Here is a 23,002-nt window from a genome sequence, read left to right as displayed (position 1 = left end):
GGTGGTATCAGTAGTAGTGGTGGTGGTGGTAATAGTAGTAGTGGTGGTGGTGGTAATAGTATTAGTGGTGGTGGTGGTAATAGTATTAGTGGTGGTGGTGGTAATAGTATTAGTGGTGGTGGTATCAGTAGTAGTGGTGGTGGTGGTAATAGTATTAGTGGTGGTTGTGATAATAGTATTAGTGGTGGTGGTGGTAATAGTATTAGTGGTGGTGGTGGTAATAGTATTAGTGGTGGTGGTATCAGTATTAGTAGTGGTGGTGGTGGTAGTATCAGTAGTAGTGGTGGTGGTGGTAATAGTATTAGTGGTGGTGGTGGTGGTAATAGTATTAGTGGTGGTGGTATCAGTAGTAGTGGTGGTGGTGGTAATAGTATTAGTGGTGGTGGTGGTAATAGTATTAGTGGTGGTGGTAGTAGTAGTGGTGGTGGTGGTAATAGTATTAGTGGTGGTGGTGGTAATAGTATTAGTGGTGGTGGTGGTAATAGTATTAGTGGTGGTGGTAGTAGTAGTGGTGGTGGTGGTAATAGTATTAGTGGTGGTGGTGGTAATAGTATCAGTGGTGGTGGTGGTAATAGTATCAGTGGTGGTGGTGGTAATAGTATTAGTGGTGGTGGTGGTAATAGTATCAGTGGTGGTGGTGGTAATAGTATTAGTGGTGGTGGTGGTAATAGTATTAGTGGTGGTGGTGGTAATAGTATCAGTGGTGGTGGTGGTAATAGTATTAGTGGTGGTGGTGGTAATAGTATTAGTGGTGGTAGTAGTGGTGGTGGTGGTGGTAATAGTATTAGTGGTGGTGGTGGTAATAATATTAGTGGTGGTAGTATCAGTATTAGTGGTGGTGGTGGTGGTAATAGTACTAGTGGTGGTAGTATCAGTATTAGTGGTGGTGGTGGTGGTAATAGTATTAGTGGTGGTGGTGATAGTAGTATCAGTATTGGTAGTGGTGGTGGTAGTATTAGTGGTGGTGGTAGTATCAGTATTGGTAGTGGTGGTGGTAATAGTATTAGTGGTGGTGGTGGTAATAGTATTAGTGGTGGTGGTGGTAATAGTATTAGTGGTGGTAGTAGTGGTGGTGGTGGTGGTAATAGTATTAGTGGTGGTGGTAGTAGTAGTGGTGGTGGTGGTAATAGTATTAGTGGTGGTGGTGGTAATAGTATCAGTGGTGGTGGTGGTAATAGTATCAGTGGTGGTGGTGGTAATAGTATTAGTGGTGGTGGTGGTAATAGTATCAGTGGTGGTGGTGGTAATAGTATTAGTGGTGGTGGTGGTAATAGTATTAGTGGTGGTGGTGGTAATAGTATTAGTGGTGGTGGTGGTAATAGTATCAGTGGTGGTGGTGGTAATAGTATTAGTGGTGGTGGTGGTAATAGTATTAGTGGTGGTAGTAGTGGTGGTGGTGGTGGTAATAGTATTAGTGGTGGTGGTGGTAATAGTATCAGTGGTGGTGGTGGTAATAGTATCAGTGGTGGTGGTGGTAATAGTATTAGTGGTGGTGGTGGTGGTAATAGTATCAGTGGTGGTGGTGGTAATAGTATTAGTGGTGGTGGTGGTAATAGTATTAGTGGTGGTAGTAGTGGTGGTGGTGGTGGTAATAGTATTAGTGGTGGTGGTGGTAATAGTATTAGTGGTGGTAGTATCAGTATTAGTGTTGGTGGTGGTGGTAATAGTATTAGTGGTGGTAGTATCAGTATTAGTGGTGGTGGTGGTGGTAATAGTATTAGTGGTGGTGGTGATAGTAGTATCAGTATTGGTAGTGGTGGTGGTAGTATTAGTGGTGGTGGTAGTATCAGTATTGGTAGTGGTGGTGGTAATAGTATTAGTGGTGGTGGTGGTATCAGTAGTAGTGGTGGTGGTGGTAATAGTATTAGTGGTGGTGGTGATAGTAGTATCAGTATTGGTAGTGGTAGTATCAGTATTAGTGGTGGTAGTAGTAGTAGTAGTAGTAGTAGTGGTGGTGGTAGTATCAGTGTTAGTGGTGGTGGTAGAATCACTATTAGTGGTGGTGGTAGTATCAGTGTTAGTGGTGGTGGTAGTATCAGTATTAGTGGTGGTAGTAGTAGTGGTGGTAGTATTAGTGGTGGTGGTGGTAGTATCAGTGTTAGTGGTGGTGGTAGTATCAGTATTAGTGGTGGTAGTAGTAGTAGTGGTAGTATTAGTGGTGGTGGTGGTAGTAGTATCAGTATTAGTGGTGGTAGTAGTAGTGGTGGTGGTAGTAGTTTCAGTATTAGTGGTGGTAGTGGTGGTAGTAGTAGTGGTGGTGGTAGTAGTATCAGTATTAGTGGTGGTGGTGGTAGTAGTATCAGTATTAGTGGTGGTGGTAGTAGTGGTGGTGGTAGTATCAGTATTAGTGGTGGTAGTATCAGTATTAGTGGTGGTGGTAGTAGTGGTAGTGGTGGTGGTAGTAGTGGTGGTAGTAGTAGTATCAGTATTAGTGGTGGTAGTGTCAGTATTAGTGGTGGTAGTGGTGGTGGTTGTAGTGGTGGTGGTAGTATCAGTATTAGTGGTGGTAGTGGTGGTGGTAGTATCAGTATTAGTGGTGGTAGTGGTGGTGGTAGTATCAGTATTAGTGGTGGTAGTGGTGGTGGTAGTATCAGTATTAGTGGTGGTAGTAGTATCAGTATTAGTGGTGGTAGTGTCAGTATTAGTGGTGGTAGTGGTGGTGGTTGTAGTGGTGGTGGTAGTATCAGTATTAGTGGTGGTAGTGGTGGTGGTAGTATCAGTATTAGTGGTGGTAGTGGTGGTGGTAGTATCAGTATTAGTGGTGGTAGTAGTATCAGTATTAGTGGTGGTAGTAGTAGTAGTATCAGTGGTGGTAGTAGTGGTAGATCAGTACTGTAGTAGTATTGTAGTAGTACTGTAGTAGGTGCTAATCTTCTCTCTCCTCTCCAGACTGGCAGAAGACAGAGGCTCAGAAGAGAAGAGAGCAGCTGCTGCTGGATGAACTGGTCATACTGGTCAACAAACGAGACGCGCTGGTCAGAGACCTCGATGCACAGGAGAAACAGTACGTCTCACACACACAGTCACACACACAACCATAAAGAGAGACTGATATCAACCAATAGGGTGACATGCTGCAGGGGGTTAAAGGTCAAATCTGCTCTCCTGGTGCACCGCCGCTCCATTCACAGGTGGCATGGCGACCGTTGCCATGGCACCCGGCCTCTGTGTACAGTCCTGTGTCTGCTGTCTCTCTACCTGTCTCCCTCCTGTATCATGTGACCTCCTGCTCTCTAAACCCCTGACCTCTAACCTTTGACCCGGCTGTGTTCCGCAGGGCGGAGGAGGAAGATGAACACCTGGAGAGAACCCTAGAGCAGAACAAAGGCAAGATGGCCAAGAAGGAAGAGAAGTGTGTCCTTCAATGATTGTCATTTCATTTCACACACACACACACACACACACATATATATATATAGTCTTCGTCCCAAATGACACCCTATATGTCCTATATATTACTTTGACCAGGGCAACATAGTGCACTATATAGGGAATAGAGTGCCTTTTGGGACACAGATACAGACTATGATCGATACAAGCATTGTATTATTATTATATTGACTATTATTATTGTAATTATTATTATTAAATACCGTGATATTGACATATTGTTATTAATATACAATTTCTTGACATTATTATAATTATAATAATTATCATATTGACATATTGTTATTAATATACCATTATATTGACATTATTATAATTATTATTATTATATTGACTATTTGAGAAACCTGTATTTTAAGTTTATTTGAACCCTGAAATTGAAATGATGTTGTTGTTTTTTGGTCAAGGGCTGTGATGGTTTTACTGCTAAACTAAAAGTATGCATCCTAAATGCAACCCTATTCCATATAAAGGGCACTACTTTTGACCAGAGCCCCTCACCATATAGGAAACAGGGAGCCATGTGGGAGGTGTAAAGGCTCTGTAAGGATGAGACCATGATGTCTTGAACCAGCTTTATACTGACATGGAAATGTGTCCTGCTTATACAACACACTAGATTTGTTTTAATTTTGTTGTTGTTGCTTTATCAAGCAAGGTACTTGTATTTTAATATACATATAAATGATGGCATATTACAGCCCAGTGAAAACCTACCACGGGAGGGATTGAATTTCATTCAGACACACACAGCCACCTCTTGGCAGAATGTATCAATGTTGAGGAGCTTGGAGACAGAGATTCCTTTATAGTGGTTTTGAGGTACAGCGCGAGTTGTTTTATTAGGGACGTTGGTGAGGATAGCCAATGATATTATACTGATGTCTATTGTTTCAGTTGGACTTTAAAAACAACAACAACAACAACAAAAAGAGTATAATTCACGATATCAGTATTTTCAAGCCATGTTTATTACTTGACTGTGTGTAATGTTTTTAATGGTAATATCTCAAGATGCAGTTCATAAACCGAAAAACTGTTATGATTTTTTTTTTTTTTTTTCGCTTGAATGCGGTTAACCAAACATTTCAGAAGAAGAGCTGGCTCGGTGATAAGGAAGAGGGGGGGATAAGGGGGAGGTACGGAGGAAGAGTAGAGGGGTAAGGAGCAGAGCTGAGGCGGGGGTCGTGTCCAACATTTAGTATATTTCATCACCGCTCTGACAACGGCATACAAAAAAACTTTTTTTTCCCGGATCAATTCCGCAAGCAGTTGAAAGCAAAGAAAGCAGAATAACTTTTATTTAATTGCCGTTTTATAGTCGGTAGTAGGAATTCTACGGGCTATAGGTGTTATTAGTGAACCAGCATCACGACACAACCATGTCATATTCTTGCATTTCTTGCTTTTTAATCAAAAGGGCGTTTTGTTTATATTTATTGTACACATCCTGAAGAAGAGATCATGTGTTGCTTTTATTTGTGCTTCGATCTCCTGGTTCCAACAATAGAAATGTAATTATCAGAAAGGGCATATAGCCCATCAGATCATTCTAGTAGTTATATTTCTATCGGTTCCACTACATCCGAATGCAGCTGCTGTCTGAAACGTGTGAACATTTACCTGTGTGATTATTTATTCCACTGTCGTAACACAAGTCTTCAATAAAGTCCGAAACTTTCATACTCCATTGCAGGTGTTTGGTGTTGTGTTTTTTGGAGCTCTGTGGAATAGACTAGGCTACTAGCTCTCTCGCACACAACTTTACCGGAGGCCTCCGAATATTGGCGGTCTCTGAAATATAATATTGAGTACTCTATTGGATCGTGAGTGTTTGAGCAACAATTTAGGCCTATATTTGAATTGTTTTAAAAAATATAGGTTTTCCTTGTAGCCTACAAATAATGAATAGTATTAGTATTGTTTATAATGTGACATTGTCTTCGTTTCATTTGTTACATCCTAGCTTCTGTGAAATGTTAAATCGTTTTTAAATGTTGCTTTAATTGAATTGTTTTGCAATATTCGACATTTCTGAAATATTCCAACAACGAGGTAAGCCTAGTTGGGCCATAGTTGTTGCCCATTTGCAAGTGGTAGGCTACATTTTCTAAATTAAAAGTAAATTATGTTTGTGAAAGTTTTTCAAATGCTAGTGTGCTTTTCGTTGAAATAGATCAACAGAAGTGTTTTAATGTCTAACTGTAGACACTGGCGAGCCGCGCGTTTAGCCACGCTTATTACATACAGCTCTGCTGAATTCCCCTGCGCTTTATGCATGTTTATAAATTAGTATTTTCGTCCGGTTTTCTTTGAGCTCGATGCGGAGTAGCCTATATAGCCTTTTCCTCGGAGGAAGATTAGCCCAAATCACTTTGTACGGAGAACAGATGCTGTCCCGCTCTCCCTCGCCTGGTTTTGACGCAGAGGAAAAGGCAAGGGGGTTTGAGTTGAATTGGAGAGGCGCGGAGCTGGAGACCGTGTGGTGGTTTTGGAGCCATGGTCACAGGCAGCAACCACTCCCTCTCTCTCGCTCATCCATCCCCGATTAAATAAAGAAAATAGGTTTTGACAGCTGACCTCCTCCCTGGCCTTTCTAATACTTTCCAATTAATTTGCTGATCGGTTCCCTGCTTGGGACCGACTGTACCTCCATACATATTACGTCCCCCAAGGCGCTTTGTTTCTAGGTAGTATTATACCGCAGTTATCACGGGTTGGCTATAATCTGTTGAATAAAGCTGCGCGCTGTAATGGCGGTCACAAACGATTACACCCCAGTCGGTGAAGGACATTTGTTTGTTGCCTTAACAAATCACAGAGCTTTGACGGAGGAAAAGGAGAGAGAGGTGGTGGTGGTGTGGGGGGGGGGGGGGGGGGGGTAGACTGTAATAATGCATTACAGTGGTGGTGGTGGTGGTGGTGGTGGTGGTGGTGGGGGGGTAGACTGTAATAATGCCTTACAGTGGCAGCATGGAGTGTGTGATGTAAATGATGTGGTGAAGGTCTGAAATAACGGTGTAATTATTTTGTCATTTATCTACTCCGGCTGTTTAAACACACTTGGACTATTTATTTATAATATCCTTCACGCTGTGTTTACTTATGTCCGAATTTTTGGTTCGGCTAAAGTCTCGTTTTATGATTATGAAATAGATGTTTGATTAGCTTTGATTTTGGCCTATCAGTTTATTTATTGAATTATGCTATAAAACAAATTGTATGGATTTCCTTTTGAAAATATGGAATAATAAACTTAAATGCAAAATATGGAACTTTAAATCGTTTAATTTTAGAGTAGGCGATTAGGCCTATATGAATTTGATTTATTTAGCAAAAAAATAAACACTTGTCACCTTTCTCAATTTATAGCCAACTTGAAATGTGCGCTTTATGCTGCGGTTTATCCAGACTTTTAAAGTGTTCTCTTTGTATGTTTGTCATTTTCTAAAAGTCTCGATAAAAGACTAATCAGTCCAGATGATTGAATAGGATACATCGTATTATTCGGAAAGATTTCGATTTGTAATTTTCCAACAACTCAAAGGAATACTTTCTTACCTGTGTGTGTACCATGCATGGTCGCCTTATGGTCCTAAATTAGCCAAGCAGACGATAAAAATACCTATAGTTTTTAATATATACGCATAGTGATGTATATATATATACATTTTACAGCTAATATAAAGGAACGTCTGAAACGCGCATCGTAAACAGCATCTTTTGGAGCTCTGCAGCCGCGTGGTGTAGAATCCTCGTTGTGCGTTGCGAGCGGTTTGTCTCCAGAGTATTGTGGCTCGTGGAGGCTTTGAAGTCTGTGGCCTCACCTCGCAGGTGCTGGGAACTGCTCGGCAAGTCTGAATTATACCTTCCTGCGTCGAAAAATGTACCAAGGGACCCATGTAGCCCACCGTTCCCCTCTTCTTACAATATCGTATTTTATGCTTCATCGTTTTAACAAGCTCCGACAACATCCGCGAGCCCTTCTCTTCCTCTTCCAATCCTGCCGGCTAAAGGGACAAAACTTTTTCCCCTCCTCTCCTCTCCTCACACTCGCTTCCTAATCCTAGGCTTTACGAGCTCAGCATTAAGAAAATTCGACAGCAATTTGGGATTAGACAAAATACTCTTATTACAAAAGGTTGGTGCAACTTGATAACTTGATACTTGTTCGGGGTTTATCACAGTCTCAACCAACATCAGGAGGAAAAACAAGAAAATCTGGCCTCAAATTTTCATGTAGAATTTAAGAATTACACGTCTCTTTTGTGTTGGGATTGAGTACTATATATTTTTTTGCATAATGATTTCACTCGTGGGAATGAAATCGTCCTCGTGGTTTGTTTGAGTGGGTGATGGAATTTAGTCCGGGCTGGGCTGGAGCCATGGTCAAGGCCTGGGCCTTCTCTCTCTCAATTCAAATTCTCTCGCTCTGCCTCTCGAGTTGTAATAACACCAGGGCCTATAGAGGCCACGGCATCACTATGCGTCTATATAGACTTTCACACACAACTCAACAAATAACTTTCTTCCTCCTTTTCGTTTCCCGTCCACAGCAGCGTCTTTCTTTTCAAGTGTCGATGACTTTTTCTAAGCTATAGAAGGAACCGAAAGGCTGTCTGATTGGATGGGCCTATATAGTACACATGTCATTTCGTTCCTACAGGCCACGGTCACTTGCTTTGAACATTTGCTCGCTTTCAGCTCGCACCTCAAAATGAGTTGATTTTGTGAGATCAACAAAAGAGGCCGAGCGAGTTCTTATTAACGTCCAGCGAGCATCTCCTCCTCGCGACCCTTTGAGAAACGGTTATGGCAACAGTGCACCCCCCCCCCCCCCCCATGATATTCTGTTACGAGTATTTTGTTGAGGGCATTTCTTTACGAGGGGGGTTGCAAAGGGAGATTTGGCAATTATTGGATTTGATTCCGTGGCTCGAGAATGGATCCCGTCTTTTTATTTTTATGTGTGCTGAATTCATTTCTTTTTTTTTTCCTGGATCGGTAGAGTCTTCCTTGGTTAAATGTCTTTCCCCTGTTAAATTTAACGCCGACCATTCTGAAATGTAATTCTAAGTGGGGGATTAGAACTAATTCATATTCATGAGCTGGAGGTCACAATAAAAAATGAAAATGGATCAATTTAACTTTTTTTCCCCTTTTATTTACGTCACATTCTCTCTTTTGAAAGACATTCCTCAAATGTATTGAATGGAATATGTTTTTTTTTCAAAGGATAATTTATACGTGCTTTCTCATCGACCGATTCTCTTAGGAGAAATGGGTTATATGTTGTTGGTCAACTAACCACGGAATTAGAATATAAATGTCTTGGCTTCTTCTGGCTGGAACAGCGCCATTTAAGGTTTTTTTTTGTGTGACCTGAACATAAAGGCCCACACGCCCCGGCAGAAATATAGGCTGGATAAAAAAATAAATCGACTTGCTTAAATGTGTATTATTTTTATGCTATTTCTAGTAGCCTATTAGTTCCGTGTTTTTGAAAAATATATATATTTTAAAAATAAACATTGAATTCGAAATACCAAATGTTTTATCTGGACAAGTTAGACATCTCATGATGATGTTTGTAAAACGTATTTTTTCCCCCAGTTATTGACAATGTTTTAAAAAGTATATTCGACTAGGTTATAGCTTGCATTTATTCTCAACCACAGATTAAAGAGTCGGTTTTGGGGCCTGTTAATTTTCACTGTTGCCGTTCCTTTTTGATAAAAGTATAAATACTAAACGTCTATTTAAGAATACAATAATTTTAATTTCTGTCATATCCCTTTTTGGTCTCCAAAATAGGTAAACCTAGCCTATATAATATTTGCCAAATTGGTTAGATTAGAATTCCGTATTGCGTCAGGCTGTTAATTTGATGCGTAAATGGTCTGTTTAGACGAGTGCACTGCAAAAACTGCTCGTATGAGCCACTTTGCCAGTCTGTCTGAAATGTTTTCCGCTTTTGAGAATATGTCCGGGCTGGGTTTGTCCGGGTTTGTTTTCTCGACCGAAAGAGGAGGGGCTTCTACAGCTACTCTGAGCGCTGAGTGGCAGCCCCCACTGTCTGTCAGAGAGAGGACGCTCACTGATTGGATAGAGTGGGCGGCTCGGCAGGTGTCCTACGCTCATAGAGGGGCAAGGGTAGTGGGAATGTGATCAATCTCCATCCGTCTACATTAGCAATCACCTTAACACAGTGACAGACACCACGCAAAACTCAAGCAAATTAGTTTGATTTATTTGGTTTTTAAAAACCCGGAAACCTTCACGATCGACTAACAGGGAAACAACGACAGGGCACGCGCTGGGTGAGAAGTGAGAACCAATAGGCTACAGCTCTTCTCCATAATGCACAGTTTGCTCTGTATTTGTTTTTGAGTTGCCGTCTTGAGTTCTCTGTCTTCGGGTTGCCATCCAGACTTCCTCGGTATTGGTGGATAGCCGCATTAGATTCATCTGGTCGCCTTTACCAGGCTACTAAAGGAGAGAAGCTTGGGGATAGGAAGGAGAGAAAAAGGTACGTTACTTTAATGCTTTAGATTGAAGTTGGAGGATACTTTTTCAATCCTTATTTATGTGTAAATTAGTTTGTCCTGCATTTGAAACAACCTTTAGGCCAAATAAACACAGCCTGTATACATTTATCACTGTCTCCGATTGCCACACAACGCAACCAGTAGGAAATGCAGGTTAAAGTCCTATAACAATATGTGCGCGTTTTGATTCGTGCTCCCATTGTCTAATCTATTATTAACTGAATGATCAATTAATACTGGTCAAATCCCCTGAGTGGGCGACTTCAAGTTGAATTCGATTTTTTTTTCATTTAAACGAGTTGTCAACTTCTTCGAATGTAACTAGGGCCTAATAATTGTAGATTTTCATTTCAATTGAAGCATGCTATTTTCTTTTGTGTGTGTGTGTGGGGGGGGGGGGGGGGGGTGATAAAATGTCTAAACTACTTAGTAGATAATTGGAGAGGCGTGTATGGGGTTTTGTTAAATGTATTTTGCTGATAAGGAGTCTTCTGAAATGGTCACCCCCGAGGATTAATCTAAATTCTAATTGGGTTCATTTGCACGAAGATGTCTCCTTTTCAAATCACTCCTTAAACAGAGCAGGGGCTGAAAATGCCGTTTTTAAAGAACCGTCCGAATACACAGAAATAAGAGCCGCGGTTTGGGCCGCACAGCACGGGGGCCAGATAGTCATCTCGCTGAATAGAAGAGATGAGTTTCCGCTCGTTAACGTCAATTTAATTTCCAGCTTTTTAATTTTGGATTGTCCCCCCCCACCCCTCCGTGCACGTTAGTAGCCTAACGATAATTGGAAGTGGCAAGTGAAATGTTGGCTTCTAAATGTCAACAACCAACCGATACAGTGAAGCGTGGCCATGTTTTTAGGTTATACCTTTCCAGCTATATTGGGCTACTTAAGGACTCCGCTTTGTACTTATGCTAAACTAACTTTTTTTGTAATATAATGAGCCCGAAAGCTGTAAATAGTAGTTGATTAGTAAAACAAGTGTTTCCTAATGGGTGTCATTCAGGGCTCAAAGACTGAGTTTCTATTAGACTGTTTCAGTTTGAGAATAAATGAGACTATGGGAACGAGGCCTACTTACACGTACACATCCCCGGACCAGAGCAACTTTCTTTGGCCCTATCAAAAAAACATTTCTCAAACTGGAATTATTAACCTATAGCACCATAGTTTGACACAGCTCTCATCGAGATATATATATATATATATATATATATATATATTTATAACTATTTTCTGAGTTGATTTAGTTCGACAGCCTACATGCCACGGGGTAGAGACAATGGCCCATACTGACGGTGTGTAATTGAGTCCAACGGATTCAAGTGGGGTGCATATCAAGCCGATAGCCCAACACTTCGGCTTTATGTAACATGTTATTCAACAAGATGGGATAAACGACAAAAAGGAGAATTACAATTATGATTAAGTCAAATCTGGCCAATCCAGTTCAGACACCAGGCATCGGACGTTAGTTTTATCTTCTGGGTTCTAGGAAACGGCTCACACATATTAATAAAAAGGGAATAATGGATTTATTTAGCTAGTTTAATTAACACCTGCAGATGTTTTTGGTAGAATAGACGCCAACACTACATTATGTTCCATGTAGAGACTATACGACATTTAAAAAGCCATACATAAACCACGCAGTTTTAACCCACAACCGAATTAATTTAATGAATACATTTGTTTTGAGATTATTTTATATACATACACGCACTCTTCAAGATGAATCATAGTGAGTATTATAGTTGGGAATACTACATCAGACCTGTACTGTAGGTCTAAATTCAGAGACGCAAAGAGGAAAATATTATTTGTAAATCACGGAATGTCCAACTAAACTATATTTTGTTAAACTTTGGAAATCATAACCAGGCCATTCCCAACGCATCTCAAAGGAAGAAAAACAGCACTGATCCAGCACTGATTTACATCGAACTATTTGTCTTAATCCATACATTTTTTGTATTTTTGCAGTGCACTTACATCGGCCCCTCTTTCGTCAAGCTGCAACATCGGGGGAAATCGAACTATTGGCAAGATCTGGGGGGACCCGTGACTGCCTCTAGCATGATGTCATACCTCAAACAGCCCCCCTACGGCATGAATGGCCTAGGGCTCAGCGGCTCCGCCATGGACCTACTGCACCCGTCTGTGGGCTACCCAGGTAGGGATAAGCGCCTCGCATCCGCCCGGGTTTGAGTGGAATGTGTTAGCAAAACAGGTTCTGGATGTCAGGCTAGCTCGGTGCACGGCCCATCGCCCGGGGCTCACACACTCTGAGATGTCTCTCTCCAAATGGAAATGTAACCAATAAGGACAAACCTATAGGCAGTAACCAAACATACAACATGTCTGAACAGCCAACGATAATGTCCGCAGTGTACCCGCTGCTGGTTTCGACCTGGTCCGGGCTTGAGGACACCACATGTTGGATAAAGATAGTATTGATTCTGAGGGTAATAGGCTACAACTCGAAATCAAACTTTATTTGAAGTGGATTTACGCATGTTTAGCCATGAAAAAGTGAAAATAAATATCCCAATTGTGGAAACTAAAAATCGATTGTATTTTTTGATAGTTTAATTTTTGTATAGTTGGTAGGCTACATCGATATACAATTTGATATTTCTTATCTCATTATAACATAATGAAATGTTGACTGGTAGGACAAAAATAGACTAGCTCAATATAATTCGTGCCACTTGAGCAATAGTCTTCATATGATTAGTGTTTCTGCTCAAAATAGACAAATCATTTTAAAGCTTTCATTTCAAATCTCTTACTCTCTCTGTTTCAGCGACGCCTAGAAAACAGCGTCGTGAACGCACCACGTTCACGCGCTCGCAGTTGGACATCCTCGAGTCGCTCTTTGCTAAAACTAGGTATCCGGATATCTTCATGCGCGAAGAGGTCGCACTGAAAATTAACCTTCCGGAATCCAGGGTCCAGGTAAAATGTCAACTTTTTTTAAACGGCATTCGCTCTGTTTTTTGTGAGACAGCGATTCATTAATCTCAGGGATTGGTTCAAGGATTAGGGTTGTTGTAACCAACTCAATGACGCACAGTATAGCCGCCCACCCCTGTAGCCCCCTCTTATGTTCCATGGAAAATATATACTTTACTTAAGCCATACTTCTCACGGCTAGGAGTTAGCTTCAATAGTGCCGCAATGACGTTTCCCTATAAAGTCATTGAGTTTATATTAGTGATTTGGTGAGCTATTGACTGGGTAGCCTCTATATACATATAGTATTGGCTATACCACGTGACTATCTGAGGAATGTTGGTGTTTGTTATCTGTAGTTCATTCAATAGTTGTTATCAAAACTGACTGCCATCCAGGGTAGTGATGACTAGACCTAAAATATGAACACCAATTAAAGGTTCACTGTTGGATGCCATAAAAACAGTCTCTTCCTCCAGGTATGAACTCCTGGTAATTTATTGGGTAAATGGCCGACGTTTCAGCATCACTTTGCCTTCTTCAGGGTGCCGACATGCCATTTATTATTATTTTCTTGGACATAGCTTTGTTAAATTTAACAAGTCTCTCACACACAGTCCTATGGGCTACTCATGTTCTGAGCAAATTGGTTTTAAAAGCCATGAGGTCGGCACCAAGGCCAACCTCTCACCATTTTTAAGTTGTTGTTAGAATGCGTGTGAAACCAAATGCTCTACATGATCCTCCCCTCTTGGTGCTATAGAGTTACTCTGCTCTGAAGAGAAACTCTATCACCTGTTATCTACAAGGGTGGCATCCCAAATGGCACCCTATTCCCTACATAGTGAACAAATTTTGATCAGTGCCCTATGGGACACCCTATGGACCCTGGTCAAAAGTAGTGCACTATGTAGGGAATAGGGTGCCATTTGGGACACACATAAGGTATGAAACTAGAGACTCATGCTGCTAGAAGGGAACGGGCCTGGGTGGAAATTAACATTGATACCTAATAACACCAATTTACCTCCATAATGTTGTTCTATCATGGCCTTTTCCCTTTAGAAATGTACTGTGAGAGCCTGTTGTATCGGATGGCTGGGTTGCTAACTCTTGGTTTGGTTAGGTGTGGCTTTATCATTTGGTTGGTTGCGTTTGGTTCGGTTTTAATGGTTGATAGGTTCTGTTTGGTTCTAGGTGTGCTTTAACAGTTGGTTCTCTGTTTGGTTCTAGGTGTGCTTTAACAGTTGATTCTCTGTTTGGTTCTAGGTGTGCTTTAACAGTTGGTTCTCTGTTTGGTTCTAGGTGTGCTTTAACAGTTGGTTCTCTGTTTGGTTCTAGGTGTGCTTTAACAGTTGATTCTCTGTTTGGTTCTAGGTGTGCTTTAACAGTTGGTTCTCTGTTTGGTTCTAGGTGTGCTTTAACAGTTGGTTCTCTGGTTCTAGGTGTGCTTTAACAGTTGATTCTCTGTTTGGTTCTAGGTGTGGTTCAAGAACCGAAGGGCGAAGTGTCGGCAGCAGGCACAGAGCGGCAACAGTACCAAGGCCCGTCCGGCCAAGAAGAAGTCCTCTCCGGCGAGGGAGAGCACCGGGTCGGAGAGCAGCGGCCAGTTCACCCCGCCTGCCGTCTCCAGCGCAGTCTCCTCCTCTTCTTCCTCCTCCTCCACCAATCACGCGGGGGCGGGCCTCAGCAACACCTCTACCTCCATCAGCACCGTCTCATCTATTTGGAGTCCCGCCATCTCCCCGGGCAACGGCCCGTTAACACCCGCCTCCGCCCCGCCGCTCGCCGAGCCCCCAGGACCCCCGTCCAACGCCTCCTGCATGCAGCGGTCGGTCTCAGGGTCGGTCTCGGCCACCTCCTCCTATCCCATGTCCTACAACCAGACGACAGGCTACGGCTCCTACAACCCTACCCCGTCCAGCTCCTACTTCAGCGGGGTGGACTGCGGCTCCTACCTGGCCCCCATGCACTCTCACCCACACCACCAGCTCAGCCCCATGACGGCCTCTTCTATGTCGGGTCACCCGCACCACCACATCAGTCAGTCTTCAGGACACCATCACCACCACCATCACCAGGCTTACGGAGGCACTGGCCTGGCCTTCAATGGTTCAGACTGCTTGGATTATAAAGAGCAGACAGCGGCCTCCTCGTGGAAACTCAACTTTAATGCCAGTGACTGCTTGGACTACAAAGACCAGGCCTCCTGGAGGTTCCAAGTCTTGTGAGGACTACAAAGACCAGGGGACTCATGTCTTGTGATTGGTTTACTTTTTTTTTCTCCCTTCTGTATTTTCCCTCCTTCCCTATTTGGTTTCCTCACTCATCATTTGTTGATTTTTAATGAGAAAAAAGTATATGAACTTTAAAAAGTAACAGCAATTATAGTTTGGATGGACAGAAGCTCATTGATTGGACTTATTTTTTTTATTATTTTCAATAAACGGTCCCTTTTTACGCTTATGAAAACAACTTGAGAGAGGGCTGTGGGCTTGATTGAAAAGTAGTTTTTACTTTTGTCAATGAAGAAATGTTTCGACCTTTTAACTATGGACTGTTTTAACAAATGTTGTTTCAACCAAACTTCTGTGACCACTAGCGTCCTCCTGTCCTGGCTCTGGCGATGCACTCATGTCTGTCCCTGGAAAGATGAGGATTACCTACGGTCACCGTGCCAGTGCACGCGCTGCTTACCTCCGTCCATTTCCAATCAAATCCTGTTTTTATTTCTGAAATGTGTTATTTTTAGGATGAAAGAGATTTTAGTCAGCGACGTAAAGGCGTTGAAATATGTATATATGTATTTGGGTCAGTTACAGTGACCACGTTTAGTTGGTGTTTCTGAATTTGAAATTGTTTAATAAGAACTTTGAAAAAACTATAGCCGATGTAAATCATTCCAAAGATAACGAATTGGCCATGAAGTTCCATTTTTTTTTTATATATATACGTTTTCCTTTATAGACAAAATACATTAGACAACTTGAAATGTCCTGGAGAAACGAAATGAGAAAATATAAAAGTAAAACATCATGCTCAATCAGGACTGCAGTTTTTTTCAAAAGGAAAAGCTCTTTTTAAAAGTTAAAGAATATTTCGAACATACCTCCTGACTCTGGCATTTGTCAATCGTAAAATTTGACATATTTTAACAATGGCACTTGACTTCCTGTTGGAGTCAAATGAATCCTGTTTAAGAATGTGGATTTGCTGTTCCAAGATGCCAGTGAAATGTTGAATGTATCTCAAGGCGAACACCCTTATCCATTCAATAAAGATCCGTCAACTCATATTTCTTAGTGGATTCTGTGTTTGACCCGAATTAGCCTACAATTTCACCCAGTGCTTGACTTGGACTGATATAGGTGCCTGTACTGGTTTTATGTGCAGGTAGGCATAGCCTATGCCCTAATTTATGTAGGATTCCTGTTTCCATGTAAACAAGTCACACTTTGTTTTATATGCGTGTTGAACTGTTAATTAGACTAAGTGTAGGCCTAACGGGGTGAATTGATGCCAATGACTCCCATAATTAAAACAAGTTAAAATACATCGTGTAGGGCCTACAGGACATTTTACATTTAAGAGTGTTTATTTAATCCCTGTGGTCAAATTGAAACGCTGAAATCACTTATTGCTTTAGGGAAATTAAACGAATGTTTTTTGACATGCAGCGTTAAAACGCTTTAAATATTGAGTCTGTCACATTTTGATCACGGAGTAATTGAATGCGCATATAATTACAAACGTGCGGTTTTTCAGTGTAGCGCCGAGAGTCGCGTTTATTCCAAATAACCTGGAAGAATTTCACCGCCTCTGATGCGGTAATTACGTAGGTGGGGCCGGGTTAGCGGGTCAAAAAGCGGAGAGGGAGGCAGCTCGAGGGCATAAACCCATTAAAAAAAGGGAAAATCGGCGGCGTTTTGGCAAGGTTGTTAAGACGTGCATGTTTTAACAGTGTGCGAAGGCCACGCGGATAATGATACTGTCAGAGGAAGATCCAACATGGTTGAACTCTGAAGGCTAAGACCAAAAACAATCTTTGACAAGGCACCGTTCTTTATTAGTTGTAGGCTTTGTAGTTATAATAGTTAGAATTGGACTATTTCATTTTAGCTGCACAGGATCTTTCTTCTAGGAATACAGGCATAATGCACAGGCCATCTATTTGCAACAAACCTGAAAGTTGATTAAGGGACCTATCAACAAATCCCAGATTGCCCCTTTAATGATGAATAGTATGCAGTACCAGCTAAATAAACACACCGGGGATGCGTCCCAAATGGCACCTATATTTCCTACATAGTGGAGAATAAAAATGGAATACGGTTCCATTTGAAATCCGCAGCCTCTTGCTAACTAGAACATTATACATGTTTGTTCGAGTATGCCCGCGTGCGCTTTGAGACATCTGCGACACCGCGAGTGTACACAAACACGCTGGCAGGATTTGTTAAATCTGCATCAAACATTTGCAACCAATCTTGGGTATTTTTTTAGCCTCGTGCTCTTACGTGAAACACTTTCCAACAAACACGACCAGGACTTGAGAATTAGAAATTGGATTTGGCACAACGGAATTGGTTTGACGCATAGGTCAGGTGGAACATTCGATCTAAAACATTTTTCAGAACGGTCCATTTCATGGTCCCTTACTTTATAATTTCGTTAAATAAATAGTTGCCTATGTCTCCTATATTTAGACGATTAATAAACATAAGGCTACCATTTTGTTTTTAAAATACTGCTGGGACTTATTAATTCAAAAGATTTCTCTAATTATGTAAAAAGTTGATTATGTAATGTGTTGCCCTATTCGGTGTAAACTCGCATATTCCATACTCTCTCACTATCTATCCTGTGTTGTCCATTACTTCTGTATAAACTAATCACGCAAGGGATAAAGGACTGGATTAGCTTGAATCCGTTTTGTTTTAAACATCCACCCATGAAATAAAAATAAAGTCATTTTCGTTCAGACATATACATGCTACATAATAAAAATAAATACTGTAAAATATGACTAGGATAATTGGCTTTGCACATGTTGGCAATGACAGCGTATGTTAGTTACACAACTTCCGATACGGCAATAGAATAGCATGTACAGTTTCATACAGAAAACGAGGCATGATTTAGTGAATGTTGCCATTTTAATTGCATCAAAGGAATAATCTTGAATGGCTTTTCAAATCCTGTTAATTCTAATTTATGTCAGGTAGATAATGCGTGCAGGCTTGGCTACTCGCATTGCTTATACAAAACACCGGTCTTTTCAAAGTCTCAAAGCTGCAATAAAGCTGCTTTTAAGCAGGCAGCCCAATTCTGATCTTTTACCCCAACTAATTGATCTTTTGACCAATCATAGCAGCTCAAAAATGATCTGACGTGAAAGGACTTGTGATTGGTCAAAAGAGTATAATATTTGGCTGCCTGTGTAAACGCAGCCTTAAAGAGACGCTCTGTAAGGGATTATTTCAACTGTGTTTACACAGGCAGGCAAATTCTGATATATTTGCCCTATTATTGTCAAAAGAAATCTGATCTGAATGGTCAAAAGACCAATTAGTGGCAAAATATCAGATTCGGGCTACCAGTGTAAACGCAGCCTAAATTGCTGTATTTTCTCTCTGCATAATCAATATATTACTACTAAAAGCTCAATGTAGCGACACCAGTTGGAACCTAAGAGAGGTGAGCAGGAACTTGCAGGCCACAGCCAATGGGTCAGCACACATTTTGTTTTGCCGTGGCCTTTTAGGTGTAAAGGTCAAACCTTAGGGCTAGATTAAATCTCATTGTCCATTTTCAACTATGCCCCTCTTAAAGGCAATGTTTCCACATTCACGATAAACGCTAAACATGTTGCAATCGAAAAATGACCTTAAGGGGCTCTACTCAGACTGCATCTCTGAAGTGTTACAGATTGCAATAGAAATGTGAAGGTAATTTCCGATTGGGCCGATATATGCAGCGGAACATTGCCTTTAAGTGTCAGTCGCGCTTTAACGTGGCTCTTTCGCATTACAGATAAACTCTAGTGCTTAGCTGTCTATCCATCTCTAGTCACTTTATACCTGCCACTAACATGCGTCCGTCGTCCTGATCTTGTCAGTTTATACATGGAAGATCTGATCACAATCAGTTCTCAATGAGTCTTTTAATCGTCTACAGCTGTCTGAAAACGTGAACACAATGTGTACCCAATCAGGACTCTCTACCATGTTAGCACCAGGGCCTGTAATGTGTACAGTGTATGACTTTACGATCACTCCTATAAACTTATCACAAACTTTATTCCTTCCAAAGTGACCTTTTCATGTTGTCAGAACCATCCAAGCTCATTTGAAAACAGTTTTTCTACGTGTAATTGTCTAGATGATAGTCTGTAAAGAACAACCAGAGTCAAATATAAAACTAAACTGTGTCTCTGAGAGCAACAAAGTAAATCCGCTGGTCAGTCATTAAATCCCGCCCCTTCACACCATTATTATTAATGACTGGGATCAACAGCCTCAGACGGTGTCTGTGGCATGACATCACATGGCCCGTATTGAGTCAAGAACAGGGTCCATGTGGGTTGGAGATGTCCTCCTCTGGCTCCCTGGATCGCCAGGTCACCGTATCCCTCAGGGTGAACTGACCCTATGGCCTAGCTACTTTCTGCCTGAGTGAGCCTGGTCCGCGTTCCAAATTTCATCCTATGCCCTACTTTTAACCAGGGTCCATATACAGTAGTAGTGCACTATATAGGGCAAAGGGTGCCATTGGAAGCATATCCCCTGGATAGGCTCAAATACCTGTTGACGTTTTTCCAACTATCCTATCCAGGAAATGAACTGTGCTGGACCTTTTTGTTGTTGTTGTTTTGGCATACGTGAATGTGATTTATATCAGTGAGTGTGGGAGATCTGACAAGCCGGAGATATTATGTGTATGAGAGAGTGGGCCTTCCCTGAGATGGACCGATAGCACAACCTGCATGCTGGGACAGTTCTCCTCCTCCTTTTCTCATCCAACCTGGTTTTTCATTGGCTGTCTAGCGTCGCCAGACGTCAGCATCTTCACGTGTTGATAGGTCGGTCTGAGGAGCGAGACGGCATGGGGCCGGGCCTGGGAGGATACTTACCTGAGGAAGAGGTTAAACAGAGTTTAACGGGGTCGTGTTCATTAGTGCACAACGTAGCAAAGCGTTTCGCAAATGGATAATTCACATTTCTTATTGGACAAGTCCAAAGTAGTTCCTCCCTGCTTGTCTGTTTTTTCCCTCGTTTGGGGCCGAATGAACATGACCCTGTACCGACACGGTGTAGTCAGGAGTGACGGCTCTAGTTTCAATGGTGCTTTGTGATACGAGGCCGTCCTGTCGGGCAGACTTGGGTTTTGTTCGTCAGGTATTTTGGTTTTGTTTTATGCGTCAATTATGTCTGGGACTGGTACAAGAATCAAAAGTTTTAGATTCCAATTGATAATTGGTGGTGTTGCAAGAGGTAATTAATTATGTGGCAGGGCAGCTTTTTCGAGACCCGTTTTGCACAGTCAGCCAGCAAGACACTTTTCCCCCTCTGAGATAGTTTGTAATTTAGAAAAATACTCACAATGTTTGACTTTCGAATGTCATCAACATTTTTTACCTGATATGATACTAATCATAAACGGACACTTTCAACAGCGGTGAGCAGCACAAGACCTCTTTAATGTTACACTTCAAAACTGCAATAAAAGGATGAAACGCTTTTTCTCCTGTTATGTGATGGTCAGGTCCGTCCAAGCCCCAGAGAAAGCCTCCAAGCCCCAGAGAAAGCCTCCAAGCCCCAGAGAAAGCCTCCAAGCCCCAGAGAAAGCCTCCAAGCCCCAGAGAAAGCCTCAAAGCCCAAGAGAAAGCCTCCAAGCCCCAGAGAAAGCCTCCAAGCCTCCAAGCCCCAGAGAAAGCCTCCAAGCCCCAGAGAAAGCCTCCAAGCCCAAGAGAAAGCCTCCAAGCCCAAGAGAAAGCCTCCAAGCCCCAGAGAAAGCCTCCAAGCCCCAGAGAAAGCCTCCAAGCCCCAGAGAAAGCCTCCAAGCCCCAGAGAAAGCCTCCAAGCCCCAGAGAAAGCCTCCAAGCCCCAGAGAAAGCCTCAAAGCCCAAGAGAAAGCCTCCAAGCTCCAGAGAAAGCCTCCAAGCCCCAGAGAAAGCCTCCAAGCCCCAGAGAAAGCCTCCAAGCCCCAGAGAAAGCCTCCAAGCCCCAGAGAAAAAGGAACTTCCTTCCTAGCTGAAAGCAGCTTACTCATCCCCATGACAACCCAGGGAGTGCATTCACAGTATTCCTACTAGGTTTGGATAGGTAAAGCCCAGCTGAGTGCACACCAAGTCTCTGTCCAAAATGTCACCCTATTCCCTATATAGTGCACTACTTTTGACCAGGGCCCTATGGGACTAGGGTGCCATTTGGAACACAAGCTAGCTCTCCCTGACTGCTGCTCGCATCACACTCAAAACTCTGGCTCCCCTCAAGACCCCCGGCTCCTAGGCTCCCCTCAAGACCCCTGGCTCCTAGGCTCCCCTCATGGCCCCGGCTCCCCTCAAGACCCAGACTCCTCTCAAGGCCCCGGCTCCCCTCAAGGCCCCGGCTCCCCTCAAGACCCCGGGCTTCTAGGCTCCCCTCAAGGCCCCGGCTCCCCTCAAGGCCCTGGCTCCATTCAAGGCCCCGGCTCCCCTCAAGGCCCTGGTTCCCTTCAAGGCCCCGGCTCCTAGGCTCCTCTCAAGGCCCCAGCTCCTAGGCTCCTCTCAAGGCCCCGGCTCCCCTCAAGGCCCCGGCTCCTCTCATGACCCCGGCTCCCCTCAAGGCCCCGGCTCCTCTCATGACCCCGGGTCCCCTCAAGGCCCCGGCTCCTAGGCTCCTCTCATGACCCCGGCTCCCCTCAAGGCCCCGGCTCCTAGGCTCCTCTCATGACCCCGGCTCCCGTCAAGGCCCCGGCTCCTAGGTTCCTCTCATGACCCCGACTCCCCTAAAGGCCCCGGCTCCTAGGCTCCTCTCATGACCCCGGCTCCCCTCAAGGTGTTTGACTTGGATGGCCCAGTTCTAATACTGTGCATGGAGGGCTTCTTTCCTTCTTTGAGGTCATCACTGATCTGACAAGGGTTGATTGGGGGAAGCAAAAGGATGGAAAATGTACCCAACACCAACACATCCGTCATGGACTATTATTACATATGATATAGAAGGCTATAGGCTAGGCTACGAGACAGCCAGAAAGACAGACAGAGACACAGACAGAGACACAGAGAGAGACAGGGACAGAGAAATAGACACGAGAGACAGCCAGAGAGACAGACAGAGACAGAGAGAAACAGAGGGACAGCGAAACAGACACGAAAGACAGAGGGACAGAGAGAGACAGACAGAGGGACAGCGAAACAGACACGAAAGACAGAGGGACAGAGAGAGACAGACAGAGACAGAGGGACAGAGAGAGAGACAGACAGAGAGACAATATTACTACATTGATATTGATTACTGCATTGTTGGGTTTAGAGCTTGTAAGAAATACACTTCACTGTACTTGTGTTACGTGACATTAAAACCCCACAGAGTAGCTGTTGCACAAGATAACGTGGATGATAACGGATAATGATGGGTGGGTAAGACACGCACACTGGAGGCTAGCTTCATTTACAACCGCTAACAAGGCCGCTCCCCCACTACACCACGCCCCCACCACTATAGTAATAGCACTGTCCTAATAGGCTCATCTCTTCCAGCCATCTCAGGTGGCTGGAGTCTATTAAAGGCCTACTCAATATATTTATTACTACACTTAAAGGGCGGTTTCCTGGACACAGATTTACGCCGGGATTCAACCGGACCACGGGTTGTCGACAATCCGGTTGAGCCGACACGCGCACCGCGTGTACCGCGAATAGAGATCCCCGCGAACGCATCGCAAGGCCTTTAAAAGACACATTGTCGACATAAATATATACATTTGCGATATTTTCTTATTTTTATTGGACAGATTAGAGAGGATGGTAGTGGGGAGAGATAGAGGCGAGGTCAAAGGGCGGAAGCTAAACCTATGCTGACAACGTAGACGTGTGTGCTGGAGGCTGTGGTCTTAACGT

The 23,002-nt window shown here is 43.0% G+C and overlaps 2 protein-coding genes across 3 annotated transcripts in view; both read left to right on the top strand.

Annotated features, from left to right (window-relative positions):
- The window catches only part of ehbp1 (EH domain binding protein 1), a 344,316-nt gene extending 339,241 nt beyond the window's left edge, over positions 1-5,075 (top strand). Inside the window, 2 exon segments of the mRNA XM_090217692.1 lie at positions 2,890-3,004; positions 3,278-5,075. Of these exon segments, the coding sequence (XP_090073818.1) occupies positions 2,890-3,004; positions 3,278-3,368 (206 nt within the window). The 3' untranslated portion in view covers positions 3,369-5,075.
- Positions 5,076-9,525: 4,450 nt separating this feature from the next.
- Positions 9,526-16,195, top strand: otx1 (orthodenticle homeobox 1). 2 transcript variants are annotated; one of them, XM_036961031.2, is made up of 5 exons: positions 9,559-9,710; positions 9,821-9,919; positions 11,929-12,118; positions 12,752-12,903; positions 14,382-16,195. In XM_036961031.2, the coding sequence occupies exons 3-5, from the start codon at positions 12,022-12,024 to the stop codon at positions 15,129-15,131; spliced, it is 999 nt and encodes a 332-aa protein (XP_036816926.1). In that variant the 5' UTR covers positions 9,559-9,710; positions 9,821-9,919; positions 11,929-12,021; the 3' UTR covers positions 15,132-16,195. The 2 variants fall into 2 exon arrangements, with proteins under 2 accessions (XP_036816925.1, XP_036816926.1); XM_036961030.2 differs by having other exon boundaries at positions 9,526-9,919.
- The last annotated feature ends 6,807 nt before the right edge of the window (positions 16,196-23,002 follow it).

The sequence above is a fragment of the Oncorhynchus mykiss genome, chromosome 23, assembly GCF_057628025.1.
Source record: "Oncorhynchus mykiss isolate SJ-2025 chromosome 23, ASM5762802v1, whole genome shotgun sequence".
In the NCBI taxonomy this organism is placed as follows: Eukaryota; Metazoa; Chordata; class Actinopteri; order Salmoniformes; family Salmonidae; genus Oncorhynchus; species Oncorhynchus mykiss.
Note: the sequence above shows the minus strand (reverse complement) of the source record. Positions and strands in the feature narration are given on the sequence as shown.

What these genes read in the sequence shown, in the direction of transcription:
- otx1 (XM_036961030.2), top strand. Translation starts at nt 12,022, where the DNA reads ATGATGTCATACCTCAAACAGCCCCCCTACGGCATGAATGGCCTAGGG. An exon ending in CCCGTCTGTGGGCTACCCAG is followed by an intron (nt 12,119 to 12,751) that starts GTAGGGATAAGC and finishes TCTCTGTTTCAG; the next exon opens with CGACGCCTAGAAAACAGCGT. An exon ending in TTCCGGAATCCAGGGTCCAG is followed by an intron (nt 12,904 to 14,381) that starts GTAAAATGTCAA and finishes GTTTGGTTCTAG; the next exon opens with GTGTGGTTCAAGAACCGAAG.